This window comes from Halyomorpha halys, unplaced genomic scaffold (assembly GCF_000696795.3).
Source record: "Halyomorpha halys isolate HHAL.00 unplaced genomic scaffold, Hhal_1.1 Scaffold41.1, whole genome shotgun sequence".
In the NCBI taxonomy this organism is placed as follows: domain Eukaryota; kingdom Metazoa; phylum Arthropoda; class Insecta; order Hemiptera; family Pentatomidae; genus Halyomorpha; species Halyomorpha halys.
In genome coordinates, this window is record NW_027115338.1 from 613,836 (window position 1) to 628,433 (window position 14,598).

At 33.6% G+C, this 14,598-nt stretch overlaps 1 protein-coding gene across 6 annotated transcripts in view; it reads left to right on the forward strand.

The window, feature by feature from the left end:
• LOC106688251 (hexosaminidase D) overlaps window positions 1–14,087 on the forward strand; it is a 58,978-nt gene extending 44,891 nt beyond the window's left edge. For 4 of the 6 annotated variants that reach the window (XM_014432633.1, XM_014432655.1, XM_014432647.2 and 1 more), the window contains 5 exons: window positions 4,114–4,251; window positions 6,254–6,400; window positions 9,190–9,386; window positions 11,950–12,239; window positions 12,987–14,087. In XM_014432633.1, coding sequence (XP_014288119.1) covers window positions 4,114–4,251; window positions 6,254–6,400; window positions 9,190–9,386; window positions 11,950–12,239; window positions 12,987–13,938 — 1,724 coding nt within the window. In that variant the 3' untranslated portion in view covers window positions 13,939–14,087. The remainder of the gene's footprint in view (window positions 1–4,113; window positions 4,252–6,253; window positions 6,401–9,189; window positions 9,387–11,949; window positions 12,240–12,986) is intronic. The other 2 variants (XM_014432657.1, XM_014432663.2) reach the window with 2 other exon arrangements.
• The last annotated feature ends 511 nt before the right edge of the window (window positions 14,088–14,598 follow it).

Consider the following 14,598-nt stretch of genomic DNA (forward strand, 5'->3'; position numbering starts at 1 on the left):
GAACAGCAGCGGACTGAGAATAGAGGGATGAATAGGAACTATTATGGTTTACTTGGAATAATCTATCAGTGAGAAAAGAACGGATGATGAGAAATTATGTGGGAGGTAGGAATTTACGGAGTTCGTAAAGCAGTCCCAGGTGCCAGACTCGATCAACAGCATTGAAAAAGTACATTCCGCGCTCCAAAGAAGACGAAACAACGTCCACCACACGATGACATTGCTGGATAGTGGAGTGGGATGTTCGGAATCCAATCTGGTGATCTGGGATTATATGATTGGAATCTAGGATGGGATTTAGGCGTTTCAAAATGAGTTTTTTGAAGATTTTTCCCGTGATCGGTAGTAGTGAGATAGGGGGGTAGGAGGATGGATGTTCTGGCGGCTTTTGGGGTTTGGGTATCATTTTAACAATAGATAATTTCCAGGGGTCAGGAAAATATAAGGAACAGAGTATGGCGTTGTATATGTAAGTGGTGAATGGCTTTTCGACTTTGAATGGTACTGGATATTTCTGAAGGATGAAATGCTTTAGGTGAGAGGGTCATATGGAGTGGATTATTTAGTTCTGCTTCAATACATTCAAGATGAATTGGGTTAAGGATATAAGGATGAGGGTTTTAGAGAGGTATTATCCGAATTTTTGTAATTTTTCTTCATCAGTTCTGGTCCAGGTTTCGGATTCGGTCAGAAGTGGGTGATTAAAATCTTTGAAATTCAATAGTTTTTTGGTGGTCCTCCATAATGATTTTTCAGTAGTTGTAGGATTTTCAGAAAAGTTAATTAAGTCTTGAAGTTTGTATTTTCTGATTGCTATTTTTAGTTTATTAGTCAATTTGGTGTAATACAATTTGTCAGTTGGATATCTGATCCTATGCCACTTCAATCTTGCTCTGCGTTTTTCACTTAATAAGATATGCTGTGGCAGGTTATTTTGTTTCTTGTTTGTAATTTTGCTAATCGAAGTATTGTCATTAATACCAGTCCTTATTGATGCTACGAGTATTCCTATAACTCTGTCAATGTCTTGTTTTGTCTTCATTCGAATGTTTAAGTCTAGTTTATTTTCTATGTCACATTTAAATTTGTCTCTGTCGACTTTTCCGGTAATCAGTTAAGGAGAGGAGGGCTTAGGTTCGTACCTAAATGCTAAGCTTTGTAACTCGTATGTAAAAAAAGCAGAACTGGGCTATGATCTGATGAAAAGTCATCCAGGGATTCAACAATGGCTTAGGAGGAGGAAATCTGTGTGTTTATAAATATGTCTAGGATATCAGAGCGTTTTTTGAGGGATGTAAGCCAATAAGTAGGATTGGCGGGTGCGAGAATAGAATATGTCTTGAAGTTGGAAACACGGGATAGGATGTTACTACAGGAGTTAGATGTTCGGCATCTATGGGCTAGGCGTGATATTTGCGAAGCTGGGATATGAGGAGCCGTGTTAGTTTTCAATGGTAATTGGGACGGGGGGGGGGGAGGGGATTATAGGAACCGATGGGCGAGGTGGAACTGGGAGTGGTTGTTGTGGGTAATTTTACCCGTAAGGGTAGATTATGGGGAGAAATTTGATGACGTGGAGGTTGAGAGGTCAGAGGCTTTGGTTAAGGAGCCTGAGGTCGGGGCTGTCGTTTCTTGATGCTGATCTCGGAGTATTTCAGGGTTAGAGTCTTCAGTTCGGTCCAATGTTTTTGATGTAGAAGGCTGTGGTTTTTGAGTGGAAGTGAGCTAGTTTTTCCAAGTTTGGGAAAACATTCAAATTTTGGGTTTCAGGCGACAGAGTGCGAGTGTGATCAAGTCCTTTTGATGCTGTGAAATGAGACCTCTGCTTGTGGAGATCTTTGTAAACTTCACAGCCTCTGTAGCTCGCTTGGTGATCTTTTTCATATAGAGCACATTTTGCCGGTTCATCTCTTATTTTGTGGCAGGATTCTAAAAGTCCAGATCATTTAACGCACCTGGCCTGGTGATGGAAATTGAATCACTTCCTCTAAAAAAAATTAAAAAAAGCATGTTTATAATAGAATTCCTTCACTTTCCCAAGAGCAATCTATCACGCCTGATATATTTTTTTTTTTTTTTTGTATTCAGAAAAGTACATCCAATATGGCCCGACCAAATGGCAACATCTATCAACTGCTGCTAAAATAACATATCGAAATGATATTCACATATCGATGATAAATAAAATTTATTAATTATACTTCTGATTATTAGGAAACTGTGGAGGCTAGTACGATCTATAAGCCAGAACGGTACGTTATTAATTAATTTCTATCTATAAAACTAATAATTCAATTAACAAAATACAACTAAACACAAAAGACTAAAATGAAAATAAAGTAAAATTTATGGGCGTAGGCAGAAGGGAGCCGCAACTCCTCCCCCCCCCCTAGATTTTTGGGACCCAAGGAAAACAAAATAAAGAAAATGGTGAACATATTTGATAGATGATTTCTTTCTGGAAACGTACTATAATTAGGAAGGTAACATTGTTGAGTTGACATCCTCACGCATCACAAGATCACAACCACACCTTTGAAGGGTTGATGGATACATATATACATCGATTCTTTGGTAAAAAAAGTTCAATCAGCTCAATTATTTGTAATAGAGTCATCTCTAAAAATCAAGGGGAAAACGAATAAAAAAGAACCGTTTTTATAGACCCCATTCCTTCTATTATCACTTGCAATTTACCAGTTTAGTTATCTCAGAATGTTTGTTGAAAAAGAATGGAAAAAGGTCACCATCGTGGAAGAGATGGTTAATATTTCCCCACAATCCCAGAAGGCTGATGCTCTCATAACAAACCTTTTCATCACCATGGGCAGAGGCAGAGGGGAGCCGTGACTCCCTCCTTGATTTTTAGGACACAAGGAAAAAAAAGAAAGAAAATATTGACATTATTTGATACATGGTTTCTTTCTGGAAACGTGTTGTAATTAGGAAAGTAATGACAGAGAAAGATTAAAAGGGAAAGAACAGGCGCCAAAAAAATCAACAGAGATAAGTGCAAAACTGCCTTAAATTTTCATTGTGGGAGCTATTGATAAACCTGGTAAACGATTTAAATCCAGTGTTTTCATTTTCAATAATTTATTAGGATTATGGGTAATACAAATTTAAAAAGTAATGATTAATTTTATGAAGTAGAAATAAAATGCCATTTCATGGAATGCGGAACTAGACATCTTTCTTTTACCCAACGTTTCAGAATGGAATGAAGATACAAATATGTACGTACGTACGTGCGTTCGTGTGTGCGTGCGTGCGTGCAATGGGCTGAGGCTGCTCCCCCCTTGGCGAAATCCTGCCTACGCCCATGGTAAAATAAAAAAAAAAATAATAATAAAAATAATTGAAAGAACTTATGAACTTATGAGTAAAAATGATACTAATTTACAATTAATAAATTAATAATAATGACTAAATGTAATGATATTTAATATAAAAAGAAGCATTAAAACTAAAGAGCAGCAGCGATAGTATGATAATCGACCCCTTCTGGCTTATTTCCACCATTTATATATGGTTGGTTATTTAATTTAAACTTACGACTTCCAAATTATTTGACATCTTTCAGATTAATTACACAAGAGGTGCTTTTTAAGTTTTATTTGTTTGCAATTAAACATATATAAAATGCCACTGCCACTGGCTCCGTTAAGGTTAGTATAAAACCGCTGGGTATGTTGCATATAGTGATAATTTTCCCTCCATAGATTTCCTGCTAACCTGCTAACCTTGACTAAATTAAAATCAAAACCTTTAATCAGATTCAAACATGTCATTTTTTTTTTTTTTTTTCATCCATAGAATGTAATGTTCATACTCTGTCCATGCCAACAAACGAAACATTTCAATATTCCCACTACCTCTATGGATATAAAAATATCTCTAGAATATTTGTACCTACAAAACATGAAATGATGTTGTTGTTACCATTTACCCTTCAATCGGTCAATATGTTGACGAAATTCGATACTAGATTAATAATATTGACTAGTAGACGTATTAAATAATTTAACCGTTATAAATGTCTCGTTATTTTACAGTAATTAAATTTTTATCACTATAATACTCTAAGTTAATTAAATATATTAACCCCTTCAGGGTTGAGTGAACCAAAGAAGAAAGAAACAGGAAAAGGAGTCGTAGTGACATACGCAGGGCAACATGAAGAAAATGATTATGATATGACCGATCCAACCCCTAATCCAAAAAATGCGAAATCCAAATCTAATTGGCAAGGTTGAATTATATTTACAATTTTATAGTATGCTTTAATCATAGGCTAAATAATAATTTAAATGATTATCTAATTAGTGATAACATAACTAACAAAAAATCCCGCTAGTTTGTAATTGGTAAGTTGACAAGATTTATAACTGCATAAAATTAAAAAAAAAATCTTGAGTTTTCAACCACTGGTGATGATATTTTAGTAGGAATAAATGGCGCAATGGCATATTGTAAGGGGTGGGTATTGCAATCATGAAAAATTTTAATTCGAGTTTTCTACGAATATATACACACATAACTTTTGAGTTTCACCGAGATCAAAAAGTCTAGCAAAATGATAAGTGCGTTTGTGAACAGTTTATCTCAAAAACAAAAAGTCATGTGAAACTAAAAGTAACCTCGTATATACAGCAATGTTTCCGACAAAGTCGACTTACTAGAATATATTATTCATCTTAAATACTTTTTTGACTTTCTCAAAACGTCTCTAACGTTTTTGAATAAACTTGGTTTATCAATAGGCAGTTGAATGGTCTTTAATATCAGCTGCATTGTCCCTATTGAAATAGTCTGACAAAATGGTTTCCTCAAAAGACCTTTAATTTTTTTATTTAGAATTTTTAAACATCTCTCATAGTTATGAGTACTGACAAATAGAAAAAAATGTAATATGAAAAAATTTGATAATCGTTTAAAGGAGAAATATTTTTCCCAGGTTGAAAATAAGAATAGCAAAATCAGCGTATAATATACAGTTGGAAAGCCAATTATTTTAGAACTATTTATAACTAATATATTAAGTAGTACAAAGTAATGGAGAATTTAAAAAAAACACACAAGAAACTGTTGTAATACTCAATTAAGCGGGCGCTTGCTTATCATGGTTCTTATCCGACATGAGATTAGAGACAGACGAGAGCGCACCACGATTTTATCTTCGAAGCTACCATCTTTTGTTAAACTGTATTCTTGGCAGGAATACAGTTGATATCTTTCGCATCTCAAGAAATGTTTGAATAATAATTTTCGCTGAAACTGAATAATACAATTTTTTTGTTTGATATTTTGGCCTCCCAGGGGAATAAGTGAATGTTGTTTGATAAACATACCGTATCCTGTTTTCTTTTTTTTATCAATACTAACATCGTTGTCCTAATATAAAAGTTGTAATTAACCAAAATTTATTTATTTGTGCACGAGTAAATAAATCTCCTTTTATTTGCTGACCACACCCCTGACCATGTATGTTCTCCTCAAATTATATATAAAACTAATCACTGCTCTGCAATAAAATGCAAAAATATGAGAACGTAAAAATTATACAGAAAATTCTCGAATTGTGATTCTCTAATCTAATTAGAATTTAAGTAGTATTGATATTTATTAATGAAATGATTTTAAATCAGAATCTATTAGGAAACCCTTGATTTGTCGAAAGATACTTTACAATATTGATAAGTTGGAAAATACCACTAATATAAGTTAATTGATGAATTATCTAACAAAAAGTGAACAAATTGACTGTTTAAAAATGAACATTCAGGTTAATTATAAGTTCAATTTCTAAAAAATGTCTTTTCACACCTTTGGTAGATTGGGTCTAATAAAAATCGAGGTACCGTAGTCGATCGTGAACAGGTTTACTAAATCTACTAATACCTACATTAAATTAACCCGGTTCAGATCCTCAGTTATCGGAGATAACTAAATTTTCTCTAGACTGAATGTAACATGACAAAATAACGAATTACCAACTTCCAAACACAAAACTAACACACACTATTATCACTTCGATATGCCAACAATACATCACCTTTGTAATCGAAAAACTTAGCATGTTTTCTCAGTGAATTTTGAAACGTTTTGCACAACATCTCATAGAAAAATATTACATGCCATTGCCTAAGATATACATTGGAAACAATAGTCATCGTTAATAATATCTTCCTAAATAAGTTATTATAGTTTGTAATTAAACCCTTGCATTATTACGAGATGTTAACTGCTTCAGGATTGGTAGAAAAGCTAAGCGGTAAGAACAAGACTGGTGATGAGAGCGATCTAAACAAATTAAAAGATTTGCAATTCCTCGAGTTCGAAGGTGAAATACTATCAAATTCTGAATTTAAACGAAGATATCCAAATTTTCAACTAAGAGGTGCTATATAACATAACTCTTGCCTATTCTGTAGAATCTAGAATATTTCAGACTTAAATTTAAATTTTATTTTTACTTACTATATTTACTTATTTATACACTAAATAACAGATACAAATTAGATAAACAACAATAACGAAATAAAGCTAAAATATTTTATGTTAATAGTAAATTAAGAGGAAGATTGTACTATTGGTGGCTAGTGGTTGAAAGATGTACCAAGGCCCGGTATGAAATTTTGGATGTGGCCTCTTTTCCTCAATTGGAGGACGAGAAGGGGCTTGAACGAACAAACATTCTTTCCTAAAAACACAGATACTATTACAAAGAACCATTAAATACTAGGTAGTACTGGGCAGAAAAAGGTATTCATTTCACCCACATGCATTCAATATCATACTTACAGATTTTCTCATACTTATATATTTTTCTTTTTGAGGGCTCAGTAGTAAAAGGTTCAGGACTCACTCCACCCAGTCTTATGGTAGAGTTGTGATTTCTGTCTGTTTGCACCAAATCTCAAGCTTATTATTCACCTTCTTCCTCTTTCCATTCCTCTGAACTTGGCTATAGCTCTGTCTCTCTTCCTTTTCTCCCTTTTTCTTTTGACTGAGAGCCCATCCCTCAGTTCTGTAGATCTTCCCACTCTCTCTTTTTCTTTTGACTGGGAGCTAATCCCCCAGCTCTGTCTCTCTTCCTTCTAACCTCTATATCTCTTTATACCTCATCTGTGAAAAATATCTGGCTGATTAACCAAACTCGCCCGAGAATCATACCATAGATAATTTCCTAAATATCCCACTTTCCGCCTTCCGTTTGCTTATTCTGATTTCTGGTAAAGCCTATGGTCCGCACCATAAATGCCAGATTCTGAGAAATGACTCTTAGATAGAGTAAGACTACATTTTTGGTTTCCCTTTTTTATATCTCTTCAGAGCATCTCATATCATTCTTAAAAAATATACAACCTTATTATATTATTATCTCCCTTACACGGAGGGATGTTACAATATTAATAGTATAATAATATTACCCATTTATTACTATCTAATTTATTTTTTCTAATTTTATAATGGATAACTAATTTTATTATTTTTAGTTTTCTAATTACCTCTATCAAATTTTGTTTGATGGCATTGTATTTTTCTTCGTTCGTACTATATGATCCAAAACGTCTGCATTTAATTAATACTTTCTATTATTTTAGGTATTATTATTCACAAATTTCCAGAGCTACATGTTGTGTAAAAATTTACTTAAGGTAAATAACATTTTTTTAATGGATTTTATCTCGATATTTTTCAAACTTTGGCCACAGGTTTTACCCATGTTCAATTTGAATTTTCTTCTTTCAATTTGAATGCTTTTTTTCACAAACTTTGTTGGTATGGACCAATCAATAAAATAAAATAAACTTGACAGAAAGAGTCTTCAGTTCGCTGGATTTTTAATCACAGAGAGAAATACAACGCCTCAGATTAATTTATTTTTCTACTTCTTTTTAGCAACAAAGGCGAGAAACAGATTGCTGTAGATAAAACTTCAGTAACGTAATTTAATTCAATGACAATATAGATAGTAATAACCGGAACGTTTAAATGTTGTTATCCGCCTGAAGTACAAGATGATCATAAATAGAGCTGATAAAAATAAAAAGTACAAGTCAGAAAATGTTCGTAGTAGTTTAACTCTTTTACACGCAGTACAAAATTTTGAAATGGACATGGTTCTCTTGAAAAATATTTATTTTCCGAAATAATTACTTTCGAGAAAGGGCGGGAAAATAAAATAAATCATAATTAAAAATTAGATTGATTGATCTATCTTCTTTTATAAAATAACTATGGCCAAAGCCATCCCATATCAACCACCAAATATACCCGACACTTAACACCAACACCAGCTGTCTGTGTAGTTGTGGCATCAAACTGAAATATACGAACAAACATCGCTGGTTTGCCTTAGTGCTACAACTAAAAAAATAAATAAAAGCGTTTTGTGAATTTTTCACTTAATGTCTACAAAAAATAGCGACGTTTCAGCATTGAGAACGGAACATCTTCATTTGCTCTAATTCTCCACCGCAGAATAGATGTGCCAGTATCAAACTATACTCAATCTTTCTTGATTTGTTTTGCTATTTCCTTGGAAATGTTGGCAACATAGCAGCATTTTTTACATCAAAAACTAATTCATCTATTCTTCTGTAATGACCTCTTCCTGACTAAAGGTTACTCATTCATCAATATCACGGCTTGGGCAAAATGCATTAAATTATTTTAGTAACGTAGCGAAATTTCACCGGATGCTTGTGAAAATATTTCAGATTTCCATTGTAATGGAAAGTATTATTTAAGTACAACATTTTTTTGTTTGAAGATACTACTGACTAAAGAAAATATTCACAAACATATTTCATTTTCCGTCCAATTTCTTGTCAAATAGATAGTTTTTTTTTTATCACAATAATAAGATATTGTTTTACGAAATAGTTCAACGTGTTTCAGTAATACCTATTGCAAAAATTTTATCAAAACATGGTTACAACTTTCACGCTATATGGTTTTACGATTTGTAGGATCTGTGAAGAAAAATTACTAAATCAATTATTTACGAATCATCAGCATATTTCCTTAGCTTATATTAAATCTTCTGATAGAACCGTAACTAAGGTTTCATCATCATCAAAAAGTATCCTCAAACTTCATAAAACATTCTATCTATCGTAAGTGATGTATTAATTAAGAATTTCATTGACTATTTTCTACGGTCACAATCTTTCTGTACAGGTGTCACTGAAGATACTCTTCGCGTATTCCACCTGGATTTGAAGGGAGCTCCTCCAAATCTTGATTACCTTCGACGACTCCTTCCTCTTCTGGCTGCCAGCGGTTGTGATACCCTCCTCATTGAGTACGAAGATATGTTTCCTTACTGGGATTCTCTCGTTAATATTTCAGCGAAGAACGCATACAAAAGGCAAGATGTTAGTAGTACAATGTTCATTGTTATATAGACGTCTGCTAAAAGATATGTTACCAGTATTATTTTAAAAGAATTATCATTAATTTTAATTTTTGCATAATATTTGGAACTTTTTTAATGTTTCCCTAATAGATACTAAAATTTTTATCCTTTTGTGAATGTTTTAATAATAACATATAAATACATTTACATTTTTAAGTAATACCATCAATATATAGTTTATTTATTATATTTATTTATCTAACGCAGATTTTATTTTGGAAATTTGTAATTATTGTTTAACAACAGTTTCAAAGAGTATGCAGTTCCTAATATATTCGATTAAAGTATTTGAAAAACTTCGGAATTATTTTTAATAATTTTCTACAAATCGCTAGTCTCCAGCCGTTTTCAATAAAACTTGTTAGGGTTGTTGAATTTGTTAGCTGGATATTTGTTCCCTTTACTGTTAAAAAAAAATATATATATGGATAATTTTCTGAAAAGATGTATTTTTCTTCATATTTTTTTTTAACTCAATAATAATTTCTTCCATTTTCTTTTTAAACTAAATCTTCATTTTAAAAGTCTGTGAACAAAATAATGTTTCCACCAGGGCAGAGCTAATTTCAGACATTTCAAATGGAATCATGAAATTTGAATTGGCAAAGGAGTCAATAAAGGATGTTTTCATGGAATTTCTCTCCAATACATAGGTGTTTAAAGCAGACTAGGAATTGAAAGTTTTAATAAAATTCATTTATATGAATCTTAATATCAACAAAGTTTAGAAACAATTGTTCTAATTTTCTAAGGAAAAAATTGTTTAATTCAAGATACAGAAAAAAAAAAAAAAATTTATATAAGAGACCAAAGAGTATAGGAAGCCTGATTCCCAAAATAACGCTCCTATGTACCAAAATTCTTCACGGAAGAATAAGATTTTTTGAGGTTTTTAAGTACTTAAACATAGTGAAAATTAAAAAATATATTAAATAAAACATTTAATCTTGATGAACTTAGGAGAGCTAAATGAATGAGATACAATGAAGTCGTGGACATGTTCTATACCATTTCACTGTGTCGTAAAAACTAAAGTAAAGAGATCGGGGCTGGAAGTGCATTCCGGGAGAGGACCAGTAAAACTCCAACCTCAAGGAAGAAGATGCTGCAGGAGACCTCAGTAAAGATCTTTCCCACCTTGTATGAAAGACTGAAGGCTAATTGGGTCCTCCCAGACTACTGGGTCTCGGAGATTCTGATAGGATTCGAAGGGTCTCTGGGAAGGCTGCAGAGTTTCGGAAAGAATATTGATACTCGGTGGCCGACATGCGGAGACCCTGAAACAGCATAACACGTGGTAGGGAATTGTAACCCTATGGAATGACAACGAGCCAGTTGGTCAAGAAAGACCGTGCCATGTCGAACTTCCCCCGTTTGATGAAAGAAACTAAATATCTCTTATTCACGGAGCTCATTTACCGATGGAAGAAGATGGTGAGCCTCACGCATTTCACAATGGCAAGGGCTCCAACACTCGAATTGGCGGGCCACTGGATTTACAGAAAGCTGGCCCAGGAGGTCAGGAGGGCTAGAGGGCTGGACAAGGACGGTGACCGGGAGAAGCAGCCGCATGGTCGGGGGCCAGGAGGGCTGGAGGGTTGGACAAGGACGGTGACCGGGAGAAGCAGCCGCATGGATGCGGGCCAGGAGGGCTGGCCCTACCGGACGGATGCAGAGGACAAGGTGCAGTCCCGTCAGTAAGGCACTCAACTGAAGCCTGGCTGCACCACAATTAAAATTGTAGTAGTTGGCTCACATAAAAGGTTCCCCACTCAATAATAAAAAAAATTATAAATAAAAATGTGTTAACTATTAGTTAACTATTTATAACTAAAGCCCAACGCGCAACTCTACTACTGCCGCACTACCCCGAATACCATAAAAAGCAAGGAAAGGGGAAAACAAATAAGCACTCATTAATAACCTTAGTAATCATAGAATTATCTCTTCCCGATATTTCCATCCTATTCGCATATAGAATTGTATGCGTAAATGTAAACAGACCATACCAGGTTTTTTAGGCTAATACTCGGAGATCCACTTATCTTCACACATCCTGCACCGCAGTTATGTTGTAGTTAATTTACGAGTGCAAAGATTTTTTAGAGAAGACATTTTAAATCTGTGAGCCATTAATCAATCCGTTAGTATAGATCGTAAAAGCTCCGTGTAACATTGGTCATCTTGGGGACACCCATAGTAATGGTAAAATGAAAGGCATTATAAGAAGTAGAAAAACCAAGAATTTACAAATTTGTGCTCAGAGATAATATTTATTGCTCTTATTAGAATAATAAAAAACGAAAAACCTTATTATAAAATCACTTTGTATGTATCATGTACAGTAATATTGATGAAGGGCACAAAAATACATCTTTTCAGAGAATGGTCCCACCTATATCATTACAATATGCCATCAAAAAAACTAAAAAATGTTTGTATTTCAGTTTTATTACTTTTATACTTATGAGTAATGTATTAAAACCAATTAATTAAACTTGTACATAATTATTCATCTGCAGATTCGAAAGTTGCTCTCCTGGACCCACGACCTCGGTATGCAGGTCATACCACTGATTCAAACATTTGGACACATGGAGCATGTCCTCAAATTGAACGACTGGAAACACCTCCGAGAGCTTCCCGATTTCCCTTCAGACCTCTGCCCTTCCAATCCCGGGTCTATCCTACTGGTGGAGGAAATGATTACCCAAGTGGTTATGATGCACCCGGGAATTAAGTTCATACATATTGGTGGTGACGAAGTTATTCACGTTGGAGCCTGCGGTTCTTGTTCAGGAACCAATCCTTGGTAACTTAACACTATATGAATGGCTCAGGGCTAGAATGTGACTGTGCAATATTAGTGTTATGTGCAATATTTCCTTTGTTTTTCTATAAAATTATTGATTATGTTAGTTTCTGCTAAACCATAATTCAAATATATTTAGTTTATATTATGGAATATAAACTACATAAAATATTGAATAAGAAATTTTTGAAAACTGCTTAACAGAAAAATTTCATCATGTACCTTATCATGTTCTTGTCCTATGCTCTTCATTTGTAAATTGATATTTTTATTTAAATATATAAGGATGTTATGTCTCAACTAGCTTATATAAATAGAGTTAGTCCTAACTGCATGTAGATAGTGTCACTCATCTTTGCTCTCAACAGTACTCTTAGTATTTATGATGTAGAAAATAAATTGATATTTGATATGAATATAACAAATAATATAATTTTCTAGGATGTAAAGTAGTTAGTTATACTTGAATTTATTAATAAGTACTTAATTTCAATCGAAGTAATTTCATGCTTACAATGTTACTCTGTTTCTATGAAAACCATCCAAATTAGCATGAAATACTAAACCTTAATTGTTGTGATCTAAGTATTTAGCTAGATTCATGCAAAACTAAGTCATGTTTTTACAAAATATTCTTATACCATTTCAATTTTTAATAAATATTATATGTATTAAGTTTTAATTTGAAAGACATTGGGATTTCTTTCATCGAATAACTCTTGATTTTAAACTTTCGATGTGTTGCAGGGTGCTCTATTCCAAACATATCACTGCAGTGGCTGAAATAATACAAAGGAAGTACCCAGGGATGACTCCCATCATCTGGGACGATATGATGAGACCATGGAGTCCAGAGTTCCATGCCCGTAATCCTTTCAAAAATGTTGTTGAAGTGATGGTCTGGGATTATGTTGATGTAAATAACCTTATAACACCTCAATTATGGTTCTGGTACATGAATAATTTCAAGAGAATTTGGGTTGCAAGTGCTTTCAAAGGTGCTGATCTACCCACTGCGGACCTTCCCAATCTTGAGATACGATATCATAATACTAAATCGTGGCTCAAGAAAGTAGATACTGCTGAGATACCAATCGCTGGATTTGTTCTTACTGGTTGGTCGAGGTATGACCATTTTGCAGTACTTTGTGAACTCCTTCCTCCTTCTGTACCTTCATTGCTCTTGAATATGATAACGATTTCAAAGAAGCATTCCTCATCTACTGAAGAGAAAAAATTATCAGCTTGGAAGGAGGCCCTTAAATGCCCCTCACCTTCGTTTACACTGGAGAGCCTCAGAGAAGATCAAAGCATATTGACTAAATGTGACTATCCAGGAGCAGAAGTTTATGGAATAGTGCTCCATTACCTCATACTCAAAGCTAAAACAGATACCCTTTATGACTCAATGACCAAGAACAAAGCATGGCTAACTCCTTATAATGTCAACCATAATTTCAGTAACATATGGCGTATTGTACAAGACTACACTTATTTGAAAACTTATACTTTATTATTAGACATAAGGAAATTTGATAGAGAGAGCAAATCAGTCTTAGTAAAATATTTTGACAGACATACTGCCAAAGAATGGCTCGAACAAAAAGTCACTCCTTTGGACAAGAAACTGCAAAGTATAGGTGATTCAGTGGAGAAACTATTAAACATATCAATTTGGCCTAGAAGACCAATATTCTGAACATTTTTTTTTCTAATAATCACGATAATATAGTTACCTACCTCATAAATAAAATTTCCACAAACGATACATTCCATGTCCATCCTTTATATGTATTAGGTAGGTATACGCATATTTGATGTAATAAATATTTTATGAAACCTTCTAAATTATCTTATTTTAAATACGATTCCTTTTAATTTGATCTTATTTATATGTGAAATTTGTTTTTTTTTTTTTGTTTTTTTATTCCATCAGGATTAAGTTAACGATGCTATAAATAATTTCCTATCTCCTTAACGAAGTACCGTTTCATGTTCTTGAGTAGTTTTTTTCAGTATCATATAATGGATTAATTTCTTGTTGATGGATTGATTGATTGATCATGTAATGGAATAATTTTTTGTTAATAGATTAAGTGGCAGACATTTATCCCACGGTTTATGGTAAAGCTTTGGAACCAATATCTCCTAGCTGATCCAATCAATTTTCTTATCAACAACAAAGTCAAAACACAAATGAAAATGAAAATCAATTTATTTTGACAATTTTGTCTCAGGAGTCTTGGTAATTTTAATGGGACTGATTATTCTCTAAAATTGTTACTACTGATCCTACACGTAGTCTTGGGGCTAGTAAGTTCTTAAGCAGCCTTTTCACTAATAGACATTCTGTGGCACA